The sequence below is a fragment of the Hemibagrus wyckioides genome, linkage group LG10 (genome assembly GCF_019097595.1).
Source record: "Hemibagrus wyckioides isolate EC202008001 linkage group LG10, SWU_Hwy_1.0, whole genome shotgun sequence".
Lineage (NCBI taxonomy): Eukaryota > Metazoa > Chordata > Actinopteri > Siluriformes > Bagridae > Hemibagrus > Hemibagrus wyckioides.
Window position 1 is genome coordinate 14,547,413 of NC_080719.1, and position 18,815 is coordinate 14,566,227.

The 18,815-nt window shown below is 36.0% G+C and overlaps 1 protein-coding gene across 2 annotated transcripts; it reads right to left on the reverse strand.

Annotated features, from left to right (window-relative positions):
- Positions 1 to 12: 12 nt before the first annotated feature.
- Positions 13 to 18,753, reverse strand: ttc39c (tetratricopeptide repeat domain 39C). Of its 2 annotated transcripts, XM_058401569.1 has the most exons (14): positions 17,489 to 18,753; positions 16,215 to 16,263; positions 13,277 to 13,405; positions 12,962 to 13,076; positions 10,358 to 10,703; positions 9,950 to 10,118; positions 8,803 to 8,896; positions 8,602 to 8,709; positions 8,100 to 8,209; positions 7,864 to 7,987; positions 6,364 to 6,461; positions 5,988 to 6,092; positions 5,498 to 5,536; positions 13 to 4,094 (listed from the first exon to the last, which is right to left on the reverse strand). In XM_058401569.1, the coding sequence occupies exons 1-14, from the start codon at positions 17,635 to 17,637 to the stop codon at positions 4,005 to 4,007; spliced, it is 1,725 nt and encodes a 574-aa protein (XP_058257552.1). In that variant the 5' UTR covers positions 17,638 to 18,753; the 3' UTR covers positions 13 to 4,004. The 2 variants fall into 2 exon arrangements, with proteins under 2 accessions (XP_058257552.1, XP_058257553.1); XM_058401570.1 differs by lacking the exons at positions 12,962 to 13,076; positions 13,277 to 13,405; positions 16,215 to 16,263; positions 17,489 to 18,753 and adding an exon at positions 10,913 to 11,753.
- Between the last annotated feature and the right edge of the window lie 62 nt (positions 18,754 to 18,815).

Genomic DNA, 18,815 nt, shown 5'->3' on the forward strand with positions numbered 1-18,815 from the left:
GGATAACATGCATTTGTTCTTATTAATTTATTTGTAATAGTTTTACATTTTGTCCAGTTTAAGGAAGAAAACACAGACAAGATATCCAGTTCCTGTTAAAATGCTGAATTCCTTCTGATATGAATCATTAGCCCATGAAACTCTGAGGACTTTATGGCAAAGCCCCAAAATCTGATTCCTGTACTGTGTCTATGGCCCAAAATTTCTATTGCTGAATTTTTGATATCTCTGACATAGTCCCAAAATAGACAATTACAAGAACTTTCAGAAATATTTGAAATATATACAAAACTCTGGGAATATGGTGGAGTTTTATGTGGAATGTAAAAGACAAAAGGCCTTAACACGAATTTGATTAATTAATAATAGTTGTGGAATTTCAAACTTCTACTGTATAGTTTTATCAAGCACCTGCTTAATACCTTGTTTTTAAAATTTTAGCCTATGGAATGAAAGATGGCTTGGTTTGGAAGCCCACATGCAGTAGCTAATATGTTCTCAGTTTATGAAAGAAATCAGTACATGTATAGATATTACAAATGTGATGACCATGATGTGTAAGGGTATTAAGAACACATTTTAATCCAGGGACAACTGGCTGGAATGCCAGTCATACACACTTTACGGTCTCAGTGACATTACAGTACAGAATATTAGTTATGGTTATGCATATAGGATTAACATAGCAACACATTACCTGGGCACTTAACAGTAAAACACACAAATGATCAGTGCAAATGTGAGATTCTGACTTATTTTGCACATGATCAAAATATTTAAAATGTACAATTGCCGTAATGCCATATTTCAATGGCATTCAACAAAGTAATGTTGAAGAAGAAGAAAGAACAAATCACATTTCATCCTCCATACTTCAAACTGAAAATGATCGGGAATGAAATAACAACAAAATAAAGGTCAAGGATTATTAAAGAATATTTTATATGACATATGAAATGAAAAAAGTAAGTAATAGCATAGAGGCATATATTCCATCCTTTAAATAAAAGTAAAAAACAAGGTAGCTGTGTGAGTGGTCAAAACCAGTACTGAGAGATTATCCTTCAGTGTAAAGCATAGAGATAATTCTTGTAGCTCATGAATGATTCTTCAGAAAACTTGTAGTTGGGGTTGATATGTTTTAGTGGAAATAAACTTGTAAATAAAGTGGAAAACTACCTGAACATATTTAACCATATTAATATATTCATAGTGTTTCAGTCTAGGCAGAATATGCTTATGCTTTATTACTCATCTCATGCAACTGGAGTGATATAACAGGCTGATTATCTAATGCATCAAGAGTATGTCATCTAACATGAACATGACACATGAAACCGTGTCATCTATATGTACTGTACTAACAACTACTAAATGATTTTTAAAGGATCAGAAATATTAAAAAATAAAACTGTATAGATCTCTATGGTTCTCACATCTTTTGCAGCCAGGGAGTCTTTGCAGTTTAAAAAATAATATCATTGCAGAAATGAGGTATTGTATGAGTGAAGTCCTATTATTTCAATATTAGGGACATCAATCAATCAATTAATCAATTATAAAACCATTATTAATAGTTTTTTTTCTAGCTTGACTACCATAGTATTTATATTTGAGTTGAAATTATGTTTGTATGCCCTAGTTTAAAAATAGTGGGCTATAACTGAATAAAATCTTTGATAATAGTCTATGGATTTCTCCCACTTTACCCTCATGAAAAAATAGAAATAAAGTAACTGTACCCTTGGCTGTATGTCAAGAACCCCACTTTGAGAACTATATAGCAGGAAATTTGAGTAAGTGAAAATAATGTCTTATTGTTACCAATAGTAATGATATAACAATGAAAGCAAGCTAATACAAAAACTTTCACCAGGTGCTATGAACAAGCTTAAACATATAGAATCAACAGCAACGAAAACAGAAGGTAATCAGTATCATATTAGTTGTAATCTGGACAAGATATTGAGGACAATGTGAAAAGATGGCAGTCTGATTTAATGATATTTCTTGTCATGCACAGAATCATTTAAATATGGTCAATATTTTGAAGGTTATATTTTTATTATGTATCTTACTGTATGTCTCATGATTAAGACCAAGACAATTAATGTGATTGGTTAAATAACACTATCCATGTGGGATTCTTTCCCTGAATAATCACTTTTTTTCTCACAGTTGATTTTGGGATCATGGTCTTCTGCACTAACAGTGGCAAGCTGACTCAGTTCACACATTTCCAGTGTGTTAATGAGAACAATGATTTAGCAATGATTTAGTGGATAGGAATTCAGATTTTTGATCACCTCAAACTTGTCTTAGTGATGGGAGATTAGTAGGATTACAAATTTTAGACTACTGAACTGTGCATATCTCTGCAATGCAGACAACACATGCATCAAGTATCACTCAGCACATTTGATTACTGTAAAAAACACTGATTAGAGAAGTGTTGCCGAGTTAATCTTTAAAAGGTTTATGTATGTAAACTTAGCAGAAACGCTCTAAATGCATCAAATGCTGAACAGAGTAAAGTATTTCAACGGACTAAATGAAAGTTCAGTGATTCCAGTTTCATTTATGCACTCTGGGCTGATTAATGAAGTGACTATATGACTTGATGTGGAAAACAGAATTTTTAAAGATGATTAAGCAGAGAAGTATTATTCTTCATTTCAAGTTTGAAATCTGATCTGTTCAGTCTGTAGCACTAGCTAAAATGCTAACATGAAGTGCCATGTAAAAACATTGACTTGAAATTGTCTTATGTATATTCATAAACGAATCATTAAGAGTTAAGCATTAAAAAGTAACTGTTGCCTTTTAGCCATGTCAATCACTTATCTATACATGAGCAATCATAAGTCATTTTTGTAGCTGTAACTTTTCAATTTTTTCTTGTATACCCCTTAATATCCCTGAATGCAAAAATGTGATTTTAACTGTTTAACTGCTCATGGATGGCCAATTAATTTTGATACTATAAATTGGTCTTTGTTTCAAATTTGTTAACAAATGCTGAATCTACATTTTCCCATTTAGAACTTCTTATAAATTAATAAAACGTATTTGGGAAGTGTAAGGGCTGCTGGATTTAAATCTTTCACATCTGACATGAAGATTTTCAGAGGAAACAGGACCTGCTCAGCTACCCAGCTAAAAACTGTTGAGAAAATGCATATGGGTCTGTGATAGTGAGATCCCTCTTGACAAGTGTGAGCTTGTTTACTAGCAGTAAACTAGCTTCTAAGACCTTCATTCATATTCAAAATTCCCAGTAAAGATGAAGTGACGTTCATGAGCAATTCTAGTAGTTATCTGGGAATTAAAACAACACATTATCACACAGTGCTTATTTCTAATTACATTTTCAGATCATACACAGATAATTCTTGTAAAATGCAAAATGGGGGTAAATGCTATTTCTTTCAGGGGGATTATGTTTATTAGAGAAAAAAGTTCAACATGATAAAGGCCTTATTTAGAAAACTGCCTTCCTCTGACATTAAGGTGTGTGTAAATATAATAATAGTGTTAGGTAGTGTTAGGTAGGTAGTGTTAAACTTGTATTATTCTAATGACACACATTCTAAAATTAAAATCAAATCTAAACCCAGCCAAATTCAGAACATTTTTCTTATCCTTTCCAAGATATTCTGTCTAAAATTTAACATATATTCAAAGACAAAAAAAAGGACAAAACATTCAGAAATAGAAACAATCATCAGTGTAATGGGTCAGCTACCTTTAACTGAACTCTGAAATGTAGCAACATAATCTACTTAAAGCATAATCTATTACTTAAAAACAGGAACTCCACCTACATAAAAAATAAAAATAGAAATACTACTGGTGATCAACCTATGCAAATAAAAATAATTTAGCATCATTTTGGTTTTCAACAAACAAACAAACAAAAAAGAGAACAATTTTAATGGCTTGCATTTTAAAAGGTGCCAAACAGGACTGGTCCCTGTAAAATGCGCTTCCTGGGTTGGCTGGGGTCACAGAGGGACCACTTCCTTTACAGAGGCGAGGGCTGTGTGGATTCGCACATGCAGTCTGTTCTCAAAGTCATATCCTGTACAATTCTCCTGCAAAAATACACAAACTCACTACTTCAACTCTCTTTACAATGAACTGACAAACATCTATAGACACTCACAATCCACTTTATTAGGACAACTATGCTGTACACCTGTACAACCACATGCTCATGTAGTAGCTCATCTCAGTGAATCTTGTGGAAGCAGCAAAAATGCAAAAAATCATATAGATAGGTCAAGAGCTTCACTTACTGTTTACATCAAACATCAAAATCAGAAACTGCTGACAGAAACTGCTAACATCCTCAGAGGATGTTTTTTGTATTTTGCACCATTATGTATAAACTCTAGCGCCTGTTGTGTTTGTAATTCCCAGGAGATCTACAGTTTCTGAAATATTCAAACCAGTCTGTCTGGCACCAACCACCTTGCCACAGTTAAGGTTATACTGAGCTCATATTTTTGATGTTTTATCTGAAGCTCTTGACCTAGATCTGTATGACTTTTTCTATCAGACAATGATCGGATAACTGCATAAATGAGAAGGTGTACAGGTGTTCCTATTAAAGTGGATGGTGAGTGTACAAAAATAAGAAACAGTGCTTACATTAGCTGGCATGGCTTTTCAGGATATAACTGAAACTCATTTTACTATACCTTAAGTAGTGATATGTTAAAGTATCCTGTAATAACTAATAATAGTGTTTGGGACTTGCTGCCCCCCATGTATATTTTAAGCAGTAGTCATTCAGACAGTATAGATATTATATATATTATTTACTATTTAATTTTGTGAAATCCATGTGTCCAAGTCATTAAATCAAGTTTTTCTTCATTTTCTTGCTGTTGTCTTTTATTTTCTGTTGTGAGCTTTGTCAGCCAGATTGGATTTTGAGAACTGATTTGCCTGGGCGTTGGGACTTTAACACCATCCATGGGCTTTGACTATAATTTGATCTCATCTCCATCTTCAACCATGATCTCTCCACTGTGTCACTCTAGTGACAGTCGCAGACAGTGCATCTCATCTGCTCACAGTTCACTAAGGTTCTATTACAGAATTCTTTATTTAGTTTTTGCCTTGATTCATGTTTACTTCCTGCTTTTTAGGCTGCCTTGACCTTCGCTGTGTCCGAAAACACTCCCTCACTACATACTATAGACTGTTCTACATAGAGCAGTACATAGGACCACAAACTGAATTAAGGAAACAGTGACTAATGAAACACATCAGTGTGGTCTGTCATTGCATAAATAGTTAATACAATAAAAATTACAAACTGAAAACACAAAAATACAGACCTATGACCAGGGATGCTAATCCCTTGGAGTATGAAAATGTATTTACCAAAAACATCCTCATACTGAATCCCCTCTGGTTCCCCTATATCAAATATTGTTAGTGCATGCTAAAAAATAGTATGCTAAGCTCAAGGATACATTTTACTTACCTTTGCCTGAAGCAACAATGACCTTCCTTTACTCAAAGTCTATAAGCAAAAAGAAAAAAATAAATTATTTACTATAATTTACACATTGATACCAGCACATTTGTTATTTCATATTTGCGGCAGGGTTTAATGGAATATATAATTTTAACATTATATGGCATGAAATGTAATAATAGATTATCTATACAGATGCATAGTAGCAATGTTTTATAAATGTATCAAATAATAGACACTTTATTCAAATGAAATTATGAAAAGGATGAGAAATTAATTATATATACAAGGACTTTACAATAATCGCCAATGTAACTTACACCATGATGAATCGCTTGGCTTACTTTTCTCTTTATGGTTTCACTTTTATATACTTTTTATATTTTATACTATTTTATAATATATGTGCCCAGGATATAATGCTACATGCTTATTGAAACAAACATAAAGGGAAAGAATCATTTTTATGCTGGTTTTCTCATGTTTTTAGCCTTACCTCAGGCTTAGCCAGTAACACACATCCTAGCTCGTAGTAGGCATACGGCTGCACATAAGAGTTGCTCAGTCGGCCCAGCTCATCCCTGGCTGCCATCTGATATGACTGTACGGTTGACCAACAATATAAACACAAGTACTTTACTCAGACTATAAACAGCAGCCACACTTATACTGTTATACTGTTATCAACATATGTTCTGCATGATACTAAAGCTGTTCTAGTTCCAATCTTACACACATGATCAAACTAATCAAGCTTCTCTAAAGTACTATCTCAATACTGTTCCAAATTGTGTTAGATTAGGAGTTGTACATGAATGGCAATCTTACAATCATATGGCTTTAAAATGTACTTTAATAGGAGTGAAACAAACCTGAATAGCATCTTTTATGTTTCCGAGACATTTCTGTATAGCACCAAGAAGCAGGTGTTTTAAACCAAGGCAGGATGGGTCGTCCAGACCCTGCAGCACTGAGAGAACAAGGAAGATCAGAGGTTAGTACAAGACAAAAAAGCAGTGGCGGGCCATGCATTTCAGACCTAGGCCTTCACTGGTGTCCTTTCTGAATTAATTCACCTCTATACCATCATTATGACGCCACCATCGGCGTCGCTAGGCCATTTTCTACTCGGCCATCCTAAAATTCTGAGATTCTTCATAAACTGTACACAAATTTGTGATCGCCTCAGTCGCCTTTAAATTTCATATGAAAACGGCAGCAGACTTCGGCTCTTCCCCGTCTTTCAGCGTGTTCTTCAATCCACAGACCGTGGCGTCGCAGAGCGAGGATCAGAGGACAAGTGTGTGTGTGTGATCAGGAAGACTTGTATTTGGCTTGTTCAGTACTTAAATGTTATACACATCTATGCAATACAGTGGAATGCTGCAATACGTTTACCATCCTACCCTGTTAGTCAAACCTTTATTTTATTTATTTATTTATTTATTTTTTACTATTATACCCTCATTGGGGGCTGATCCCCCCTTAAATGAAAATTCTAGAATCGCCCCTGGACACCACAGCAATAGATACTAATCAACCGTTAAGTAAAGTAAAAAAGAAATTAGGCTAAAGTATTTCATACCTCACAAGAAATAGTCAATTTTATTATGGTTACTTTTCTCAAAAAAATACATTCTTGATGCCGTATGCAGCAAACTGCAATCTCCGGAGGACACAGCATCCAAAATGAGACACAGAGAATATGCAAACAATGTATATGGGTGGGTCGCTGCCTCTGACTACTCCAATTATCCAATCAAAGGACGGGAAATTGCTGATGTAATCGTATGCCTGCTAGATGGCCCCAGTGATGCCAACTCGAAATCTGATTGGTTAAGGTAACAATTTCATTGCCACTTATTTTAAGCTACGGGCGCCTGCACTATTGATTCTGAAGGCCTTACGGCCGGGCAACACATGATGTCAGCCCCTAGCTGAAATATGATTTGATAAATACTCTTATCATAAATATACACTATTGGAAGCAGCGCAACCAAGAGAAAAGCTATGAAATGTAGAGAATAGACTATTGGGAATAATTTAATACACATTCATGGAAAAATATATTAAATATATTAAAATGCAAGTCAGTGATTCAGATCACTCCTGTTTAGAGAAGGCCTTGCTGGCCCTGACAGTCCACCACTGCAAAAAAGCAAAGCCAGGCAGATCCAAAGCAACATGAGACACCTGCTGAATCCATCCTTCCTTAGTTATATCTACAGTATTTGTAGGCCTTGAAGTAGGTCTGTAAGTGCTGGACTACGCTTCAGTACTGTTTTTTGTCAAAAAGTACCCTCACCATTATGGTTCTTTTAGGGGCTCATTTAAGAGTTAAGGGACCAAAAAAGAAAAACACTTTATCTCACCTTGGCTCATGAGCTGCAGTTTGGAAGATGAGCAATTTGCAAGGGCCTTCCACAGGTAGAGCACCTCTACAACTCCCAGAATGCACAGCTCCTGTGTGGCACCCAGTTTCCTCAATCGCTCTGCCTGTAAAAATAAGAGAACAAGAGCTGTGAAGAGAGGTGTCAAGAGCATGAGGTCCACTTTCAGCATATGATAACTGTTTGCTAATGATGTTTATTAGCAGTAACAAGCTCACCCTCCTGAATGCAAACTGCTCGATCTGATTGTTCTTGCGCTTGAAGAGCTTAGGTACATCTCGGAAAACAGTGTTTGCCCCCTCCAAATCACCTGATGCACCCTGGCATACTTAGTGTGGGATAATAGTAAACACAAATGACCAAATTTTATTTATTTATTTATTTATAACTTCAAAAGAAAAGACTGTTACATATATATATTTATTCATAACTAAATTGGACAAGAATGGATTTGTTTTAAGAATGTTCCCCAACATAACATAATGATTTGTAATGTAATATATTAAAACAATACAAAACATATAAAAAACAATAATATGTATGATGCATCATTCTCTAATAAAAAACAAATAAATAAAACAAATCAATTTGAGAAGGTTGTAGAAAGTCTACTGCATTACACAACCCTGTCATTGATTATCTTCCTATAAGAACCTTCCCTTTTTAAGTCCCCCCTTATTCCTTACAAAAGCCGCCAGGGAAACAAATGATGAAACATACCTCCAGTAAGGTAAGCGTAGTAGCACTGTGACCACCTGGACTCATTTTTTAGTCTTTCAAAAGCCTTATAAGCATCTTCAAAGTTCATCTCAATCATACTGCACCACCCTGAGACATACACACAGTACACAATATATTTATAACACATTTTGACCAATCCTCAAAGTATGTATATATTGTATGGATATAGAAGAAACATACCGATCTCATAGAGACACACATGCTGGATCTCTCTTTGGTCTGAAGCAAACTCCAGGGCATCATGGAAAGATGCCAGTGCACCGTTTATTTGGCACTGAGAGAGAAAAAAGTCTACAACTTAATATTAAATCCAGCATCGATAAATTGTAACCAAATGACTAATATTAAAGCAAAAGGCTAAGTGGACATTCTTGCAATTTTGCTATACGCAAAAAAAAATATTTTTAGCTCAAACAGATTGTAGAATTTCGATGAGAATTGAGACATCTTCTTCATGTCTCAGACTTGCTTCAGTTAGTAAGTAACTGGGCACTGAATGTGGATTTGCAACAAAAGTATAATTAATACCAGATCTTTATATTATTGAGCCACTTTGAGGTGTTTTGGAGGAATAAGTCAAGAAACGTTTTCCTCCACCAGCATCTCAGCCCTTTTGTGCTTATATATATTTTTATAAACTTTTTATCTATTCTGTTGAGCTAGCCAAGTTATTACCTTGCTACAACTACAATCTGAATCTGTTAAATAAATTCAGTGAAATTCATATGAAAATCAGTGAAGCTGAATTTCCATTATTTTTGTTTATTGCTATTTTTTTGCTGAATCTGCTGAAATACAAAGCTACACAGGAAACTTTTATGTCTGGAATCTGAGCAAATATTATACATCAAACCTCCACAAGAACTTTGAAAGGTAACGTGTAACATTCACTCAGCCTTTTTAACATTCCACCCAAGCAAAGCATGCATTTACAAAACTGAAGAAAATCCATCAAATGTGATGTCTGTAGCAGTCTATCCTGCTGAAGTTGTCACTTGCAAATTGTTATATCTTATTACATTTAACAGAACATAGATTTGTTTTGTCATCCCCTGATTTTTTTATTCTTTATTAAAGGTAAGTGCTTGTGTTTAAAGGTGTGTCTGCTGGGGTGGTGTGCTTGGCTCAACAGTAAAAGGATTCTGAAGCACACAGGCTGGAGCTGGTTGAAAAAAATGTTGTCTTACTTAAGGAATTAATGTTCACACTGTTTTGGTGAAAATATTAGAAAACAAGTATCACTCCAACTATTCAAAATATGTGCAACATTAATCATGCTTCATCACTTTGGAAGCTCAGAAAGCCTTTCTGGGCTGCATGTACCCACCTCTAACCTCTGTACTCGTCCTCTAAAGAAGATGAAGAGAGAGGAGTTGGGGTAAATTACTGCTTTCTTCTGGAGAATGGTTTTGGCCTCAAGCAGCCCAGCCCGGGAATCAGAGCCATCCAGAGCAAAGAAGGGTTGCACCACTGTGTGGTACCACAAGAGAGCCAGACTGGAGAAGAACAAAGTGTGAATAAGAGAGGCACAAATACTACAGAAGATAACACAATGACATGGGCATCCATTAATAGCTTTTCTCCTGATTATAGCCCATATCTGCTTTCCATCTTGCTGTCAGTATTAGCACAGAATCAACAATTCAACAGTGCTATAGTATGAAATAACTAGAATTTATAACTGTATAACATAATCAGAAAATTAAGGATGAATGTTTCAATAACCAAAGCTTACGTGGCCAATGGTGCTTTCATGTCTTTGCTCTCACTTGCGTAGATGAGTGACGCCAGACCCTGGTGTCGATCTCCTGGAAATCCCAGCAGGTTGACTATCTTCAGTAGATGGGGAGGAACCATAGATATGCAGAGATGGAAAAGGCCATAGCCAAAACTGACCGAGCCTTTCAGGCGCCCCAGTGCCTCCTCCGTCAGCCCGCCATTGCTCTCGGCAACAGGTGTGTTGTGATTTGCCTGATCAGAGGAACGCCTTCGACATGCTTCCTGTAGCTGGCTAATGTCACTGTAGCATTTGTTGTACATCTTCCAAGCCTTGCGGAGGATCCAGCCTCCTTTAATGTATGCTACAATATATGGAAATGGAGCAGGAGGTAATGTTATGGCATTTTTTCACGTCACACTAGATTGCTACTATACAGTAACTTTTTGAAAGAGCAGATTATAAAAAGCAAGCAATAATAAAATAAAGTGAATAAAAAAAAACATAAATATAAACAATGTAAACTTTACATATTTTTGTACATACACTATATTGCCAAAAGTATTCGCTCACCCATCCAAATAATCAGAATCAGGTGTTCCAATCACTTCCATGGCACAGGTGTATAAAATCAAGCACCTAGGCATGCAGACTGTTTTTACAAACATTTGTGAAAGAATGGGTCGCTCTCAGGAGCTCAGTGAATTCCAGCGTGGAACTGTGATAGGATGCCACCTGTGCAACAAATCCAGTCGTGAAATTTCCTCGCTCCTAAATATTCCACAGTCAACTGTCAGCTGTATTATAAGAACGTGGAAGTGTTTGGGAACGACAGCAACTCAGCCACGAAGTGGTAGGCCACGTAAACTGACGGAGCGGGGTCAGCGGATGCTGAGGCGCATAGTGCGAAGAGGTCGCCAACTTTCTGCAGAGTCAATCGCTACAGACCTCCAAACTTCATGTGGCCTTCAGATTAGCTCAAGAACAGTGCGCAGAGAGCTTCATGGAATGGGTTTCCATGGCCGAGCAGCTGCATCCAAGCCATACATCACCAAGTGCAATGCAAAGCGTCGGATGCAGTGGTGTAAAGCACGCCGCCACTGGACTCTAGAGCAGTGGAGACGCGTTCTCTGGAGTGAAGAATCGCGCTTCTCCATCTGGCAATCTGATGGACGAGTCTGGGTTTGGCGGTTGCCAGGAGAACGGTACTTGTCTGACTGCATTGTGCCAAGTGTAAAGTTTGGTGGAGGGGGGATTATGGTGTGGGGTTGTTTTTCAGGAGCTGGGCTTGACCCCTTAGTTCCAGTGAAAGGAACTCTGAATGCTTCAGCATACCAAGACATTTTGGACAATTCCATGCTCCCAACTTTGTGGGAACAGTTTGGAGCTGGCCCCTTCCTCTTCCAACATGACTGTGCACCAGTGACCAAAGAAGGAGAACTCCCAGAAGAGTTGAAGCTGTTATAGCTGCAAAGGGTGGACCGACGTCATATTGAACCCTATGGATTAGGAATGGGATGTCACTTAAGTTCATATGCGAGTCAAGGCAGGTGAGCGAATACTTTTGGCAATATAGTGTATTTTGTACTTGAAATTCTTCGTACACCCTCCACAGGTCTCATGCTCAGATTACTCAGAACATAATGTTTATTACTGCAAATTTGCTGGTTATTCTAAACTAGAATGAGTATTTCAAACTAATAATGAAAATGAATTAATTATTCATGTGCTATAACCTTGCTATGTACCAATTTACTCAGTCTATTATATTTGATTTTGTAAAGTATGCTACAAACACAAAAGTTATATACTGCATATAACCCAGGAGAATTGTATATGTATTTAGCTAAATAACGGACCATCATTTTGGCACCAGGAATCTTTCTTTGTCTTTTTCTTTTTGTTTACTGGTCACTGATTCAGTACCAAATGTACCATGGAACAAACAATAGGTGAATAAAATATAAAAGGAGAAGATAATCTAGTTTGTTTGCTGTTTGTGACACAAGCTACAATGTGCTGTTTTATTTAACTCCTTTTTTGTAGCAGCACATAACAAGCTAGCTGATATATATTTAGTTTATTGGCAGTTAACATCCTTAAATTAATATCCTTAATTTTCTGTAACAATCTTCTTGGTGAATCTTTCTTGAAGTGAAGAATGTACAAGTTTATTGTTGAGAAATTCTTTTCCATTCATTATAAGTATTACCCATGATTCAGTGTATTCAGAACAGAGAATTATTGGTGGCACCTTGTTGGTTCAGCAATTAGGAGTAGCTTTTATGTACTGTTACCATTATGACTGTTTCACTACATTTGTAAATGGAAAATGAATAAGAACCCATGTTCTGTTGGCTTATATTTGGGCTGGCTTTTGTTTTTAAACATGCAGTAGAAAATGGCTGACTTTATAGCATTTTTAAATCTCTATTTTGGAATAAGCCTACAAATGACTGCTGTGATTGTTTCATCCTCAAAAGCCCCTGCATATGCTTTACCACTGGTGAATTTTAGCCCAAATTGGGTGTGCTTTTATACAAATATTAACATACAGTTTAAGAACTTATTGTATCATAAACATCTCCAAACCTAATCAATGGAAAAATTACAGGATCATACCCGATAGTTCCTGCTTGATGAACGAGAGCACAGCGAGGTATACCTGGCAGTCAGCCACTATGATCTGCCGTTGGAGTCGATCCACTATTGCTGACCCTGACGTCTGAGAGTCCATCTGGATAGAGAGATGAACAAAAATGGATCTGGCAACCCCAAAGAGCAGATGGCTTTTACATTATGTATGATAGAATAATGTAGGGTGCCCCATTCTTTTGTTCTTTCTCACTCTTTCTCTCACTGAAACAAACATATATCATCACTGAGGTGATATTTAAATGACCATTATAGTTTGCATTCACACATATACACACTTACACTTTTCTTGATTTTATTGCGGATGGTCTCGATGACACCAGCATTGTCACTCTCACATAGCTTCTCTGTGGTACGCAGGTCATCACAGGCCATCTGCATCTTCTCCTCCTCAAACGTCATCATGGCATTCTTTAAACACAGAAAATGATGTTTTTATCGCATCCTTCACTGAACACATATTATTTATTCTGTCTTTGAGATGTTTCCTTCTATGCTTCCTCTTTGGATCACTGAACCAGTGTGTCTATGTGTACAAACCCACAATAAATTTACTTTAAATTAAATTTCCTTTTTTTTCACTTCTTTAAGTACTCTTCCTGTCCCGAACATAATGTAATTGTACAGTAAACAAATGAACCCTTCCTGTTGATTTGTATTGATTATATTTAATGGGCTCCTCTCCTCAGCCTTCTAATGCTATTCCTTCTTGCGCTTCCGCTTGTGAGGGCAGGTACTATAATGACATTGACGTTTGCATTACAGAGCAGCAGATCTGCCATATGGGGTCATGATGTGAAAAATCTCTCTTTCTCCTTCTCTGCTCCTAGCTCTTTTTCTTCATAATGCACTCCATCCTTCCTGTTCTAATCAGATCAGTGAATGTGATTTATCCATGTCATTTGATCATAACTTTGAATTAAAGAATTCCTCACAAAGCACTGCTATATGTGTGACAATCCGGGAACATTTTCTACTATGTACAATGTATAGTTCTGAAATCTACAGATTTTTCTGAGCTATGTTTCTCTTTTGCATTTCTTTTGATTTCCATCACTTTAAAATATTACTATTAAAGTATTTTAAAATCTGCTTAAAATGATAAGGGAGAAAAACACATTTAAAGATTTCATTCCAATTCCACTGAAAGCTATCTCGCCTACCACTACAATTATAAACTAATCTACTGCTGGAAAAATAACATTAATACTAATTTGTAAAGAATTAGCAGTTTGCAAAGGGAAATCACTCTCAATCTGATTATCAACATCATCCACCTTAGGATCTATGAGGGAAGAATAAAGTCCCTCAAGACACTTAAACACATTTGAATATTTAAATATAGTTGTTTCTTTACTTGACTGATTTTCAGTCAGTTCTGTTCTGTTGAAAATGTTGTTCACTGTGGTCTGTACTCAGAGTGTAAGTGCACTTTTCTGTTTTAACAATGGTGTGATGAAGCATGAGTATCACAGACATTTTGACAGCAGATACTGACTGCAAAGGTTAGAAAGTAGCTAAATAAAAAAAAAAAACATTACCACCCCAACAACACTGGGGTAAAATAGCCTAATGCTTTCTTTATGTGAAGATGAAGAAAATTATGCTAAAACCTGATTCAGTGGACATGATTTATAAATTATAGGTAGCAGTATAGTTAATGTGGGTCTTGGAATGGAAGTCTTCAATTAGAAAGAATTAACTTTCTTTATTCATATAGTCTACATAGACACATTAATTGCACATAATGAAATGGACCTAAAAGCAATTTTGACATTATTTTGGACATTACAAATGAATTAAATGTGTGAAAGTCATATTAGTGAATGTTTTGATTATCACTATTAATGCCATTTATATCTATCTACTATTAATGTTATTATCTAGCTAACTTTAGGTAACCATTCGAGAATCTGAAAGCACCTGTCAGTGCAATCATAAAAATATATTATAAGACATCTAAATGCCTCACCCAAAGACATGTCCATCAGTGTTCAACATGTACACAGAACACACTCTTCAGCCAGGAACATCTGATGGGTTTTCCCAGACTACCTGTGCACTTTTTTCTTTTTTTTGATCTACTGTAACATGCATTCAGGTAACATAGTTAACCAGAATGTTGCACTCGTTTCTCACTCAATCTCAACCCATAGCAAAACAGCAAGTTTCCATGTCATTTTGCTCAGATGCTCAAATTAATCAGACTCAAGTTTAAAAGAAGACATACAATTCAATTATGTTAGTAAGAAGTACTATACACTTGCCTAACACACCACAGTGAATATTCTGTTCAGCATCACTATATAATTATGCAATACAAATCCACAGGCTATTCTCTACAGCACACTGCATCTAATTTGAGTATTGAAAGCACATTATGGAAGGTTTCAGCTGAAGAATGGGAATAAGTGAAGACAAAAGTAAACAGGATATTTCACTTTTTCCACCTTCGTTATCACTGGATTCCACATAAGATTGTTTTCACTGTAGAGGTAGAGGTTTATGATCATCATCTGCAAAACCAGATGGACCCCCTTGATTCATTGCATGCTGGACATCTGGGCATATTAGCAACAGATTGTCAGGGATATTCTTATTCATGTCACAATGCGTGATGTTGAATTATGTAGGATGAACAGACAAAACATTTACTGTAGCAGTGATGTACAATACTGTTTTTATAATCTGTAGATGCTGAATTATTTAGAATATTCTGTTATAGGCAGATAAATAAAGTGTTGTCCAAGTGTTACTGCAGAACAATATTGCTTATAATATAACACAAAATATATAATACAATACCAAACATACTAGAGAACAAAACATTTTGCTACATTAATATAGTATGTTTATACAAAATGTGATATACAATATTGTTTTTAGTCATTGGACTTAAAAACAGTGGTGTTTTTACCTTCATCACTTTAAATGATTTTATAGTAGTATTTAGTTTAGACCAATCAACATAACATATTAGTTGTTTAAATCTATAACACTGACCATCAGCATGATCTTAGATGGCTAGATTTTTTAAATCAAAACACAGACTTTTATAGAGACATCCATGTTTTCCCTACTTTAAAGCTTAAACTCACTGAGCTCTAAAATCACACAAGTCCAAATATACAAAACACTACATTTAGCTTAAACTGTTCCCAGATATGTATTTAAATGCCAGCACCAGTGATAATAAAGTAGGTTCATAAGAAGCACTGACCAGGAAGGACACAAAACTGGCCCCGAAGCTCATCAGTGGACTTTGGGTCCTGTAGAGAGGAAATAATACAAACAAGAAATCAGCTAATTTGTTCTTTCTACATTTTTGCTGTTTCACAAATTGTGTTCCTGTTTTTCTTGGTTACTGACAGACAATAAAGAATATTTGGTTTGTAATGATCAAAAACCACATAGTGCACAAAAATGACCTGAATCAGAATCTGAATCAAATTGATTTGCCAAAGACATTTATATGATTTTGGAATTTGTCAGTGTTTCTGAGGTTTTTATATGCTAAATGAGCTGCTATTTCTCTAGTGAAATGGGAAAAAACATAACACTGAATGATTTTTAGCATCACATAGTGTTTGCATGTCAACATGAATTCCTTTTAAATGAAATTCTATTATGGCAGTTGGATACATTCTGCATATGTATGGCGCACTCCAATTTCAGGCATTCCAAGAATAAGCCTTTATACTGGGGAATCCTAGAGGATTCATGCTGGACTAATTAAATTAAAAGGAAATCACCAAATTGGGATGGACTTCCCCATCTTGGACTAAAGGTGGGCACCCTTGTCTACATCCTGTTTTTTGATGCAGGACTGGGTCAAAATCTTATTCAACTATGGCTGAAATCACAAACCTTACAATACAAACACACTGATTACCAACAAATACATATTTCTGGAAATAATGTTATTAGTTCATATTTGTCCAATGGCTGATGTGTTGTGATAATGCATTGAAAGGCATAATCAAGGGCATAGCCAGAAATTTTACAACGGGATGATGTGTCCAGGTTGGGGGGGGCGGGGTTTGTTAGGGTGGGTCTAAATACTAATCTGCATGACATAACGTTCCTCCCCCATCTGTATATGGCCTTAGTAGGATCCCTATCTGGCTCACACCTAAACAATTTTTTTTTGTTTACCAAGCTACAAAAAGGCAATGGTAACACTACATTCGGCTGCATCATAATAATTATGTTAGCATTAAGAATTGAATTTCATTAGCTAACAGGAGCTAATAATAATTTTACATCATATTGGGGATGTTACCATACTGACAACACAATCACAACAGCAACAAACAGGAACAATGATACACATCATAATATTTTTAAGGGCTGGCCACCCTTGAGTATACTCCCCTGTTCTGCACGTTGTATGGTGATTTCTCTGCTCAGGCACACGTGACAGACCTGGTCATTCACTGAAAGGTGAGTCAGGTATGTTGCAGGAAATCAGTGCCCTAGCTGCAGTAGGCCTACCTGTATCTCCTGAAGAGCTCGTCGCTTTCCTTGAAGCCATTGTTGAGGAGCATACTTATGCCCTGCAGTGCCAGCTCTGCATCATCCAGCTCTGCCTTCATCTCCACCTGCGGATGGTGTTGATGCTGATGCTGTTCGCGGCCTGCCATTGCGCATGCGCTCACACAAAAGGGCGATTAACAACGAGTACCAAGCGTAGATAAACCATCAAAATGACAGGCCAATCTTAAAACAGTCCTAAACGTAGCATAAAACAGTCCTAAACGTAGCCGGGAATTCACGTTTCTCCAGTTGCCTGTCAAAACCTTAGCGACGAGTGTTTCATCCAAGATTTAACTCGCATATTTTGTGAGAAAAACACCGATGATCAGGCCAAACGTCCTCTGTATAGTACAACTCCTGTCACATTCATCTTCGCTAAATATATTATATTGTTAAAAATAGAACATGTAATCATTTTCATTGTTTACCAGCTTGATTATTTACGACGTTTGATAATAACCTCAGCAGCATGAAGTCGAAATGCAATGCGAAATATTCGCTCCTCATTCATTTCTGCCGGATTTTCCCGAAGCGGCGGACCAAAACGCAGAGAGAGAGAGAGGCAGGGTTGCCAGATTTTACTTGCCATTTCCAAATACTGTGTAAACACTTCACAACTCACTGAACATTAATTCATATATGAACACAGGACAGGTTTCTGGAAAATATTAAAAGCAAAGGTTCAGTAATAGCGTCATAAAGCAATAATTTTTTTTTTATTTTTTTTTAGATAAATCGGCTGAATAGTGTTAATTGATAGTAAAGTTTTCTACTCAATCTGGCAACTTATGTCAGCAAGTCACAGCCTATCACTGAACTGGACCAATATCTAACTGTACTGTACTTTCAACCAGGGTTGCCAGAGTGCACCAAATTATATGTGCTAGGAGCTTGGAAGCTAACAAAAGAACTTGAATGTGGTTTTTATACATAAAAAAGTTAATAACAAAACAGATTGTTGTCCGATTTATATATTATTATATAATTTATATATTTTTGTGAAGTGCTTTGTGTCGACGGAATGTGAAGTGTACATCGTTAAAATGTAGAAAATTCACATTCATAAAATAATTTTCAGCTTCCAAGCTTCATAGTAAATCAATTATCAACAGCATATTTATTATTATTATTATTATTATTATTATTATTATTATTATTATTATTGTTGTTGTTGTTGTTGTTGTTGTTGTTATATATTTATAGATAAACGTTCCTTATCAATTTGGCAACCCTGCTTCCAAATGACCTGCAATATTCTGCAACAAAATCATTACTATTTGTCCTG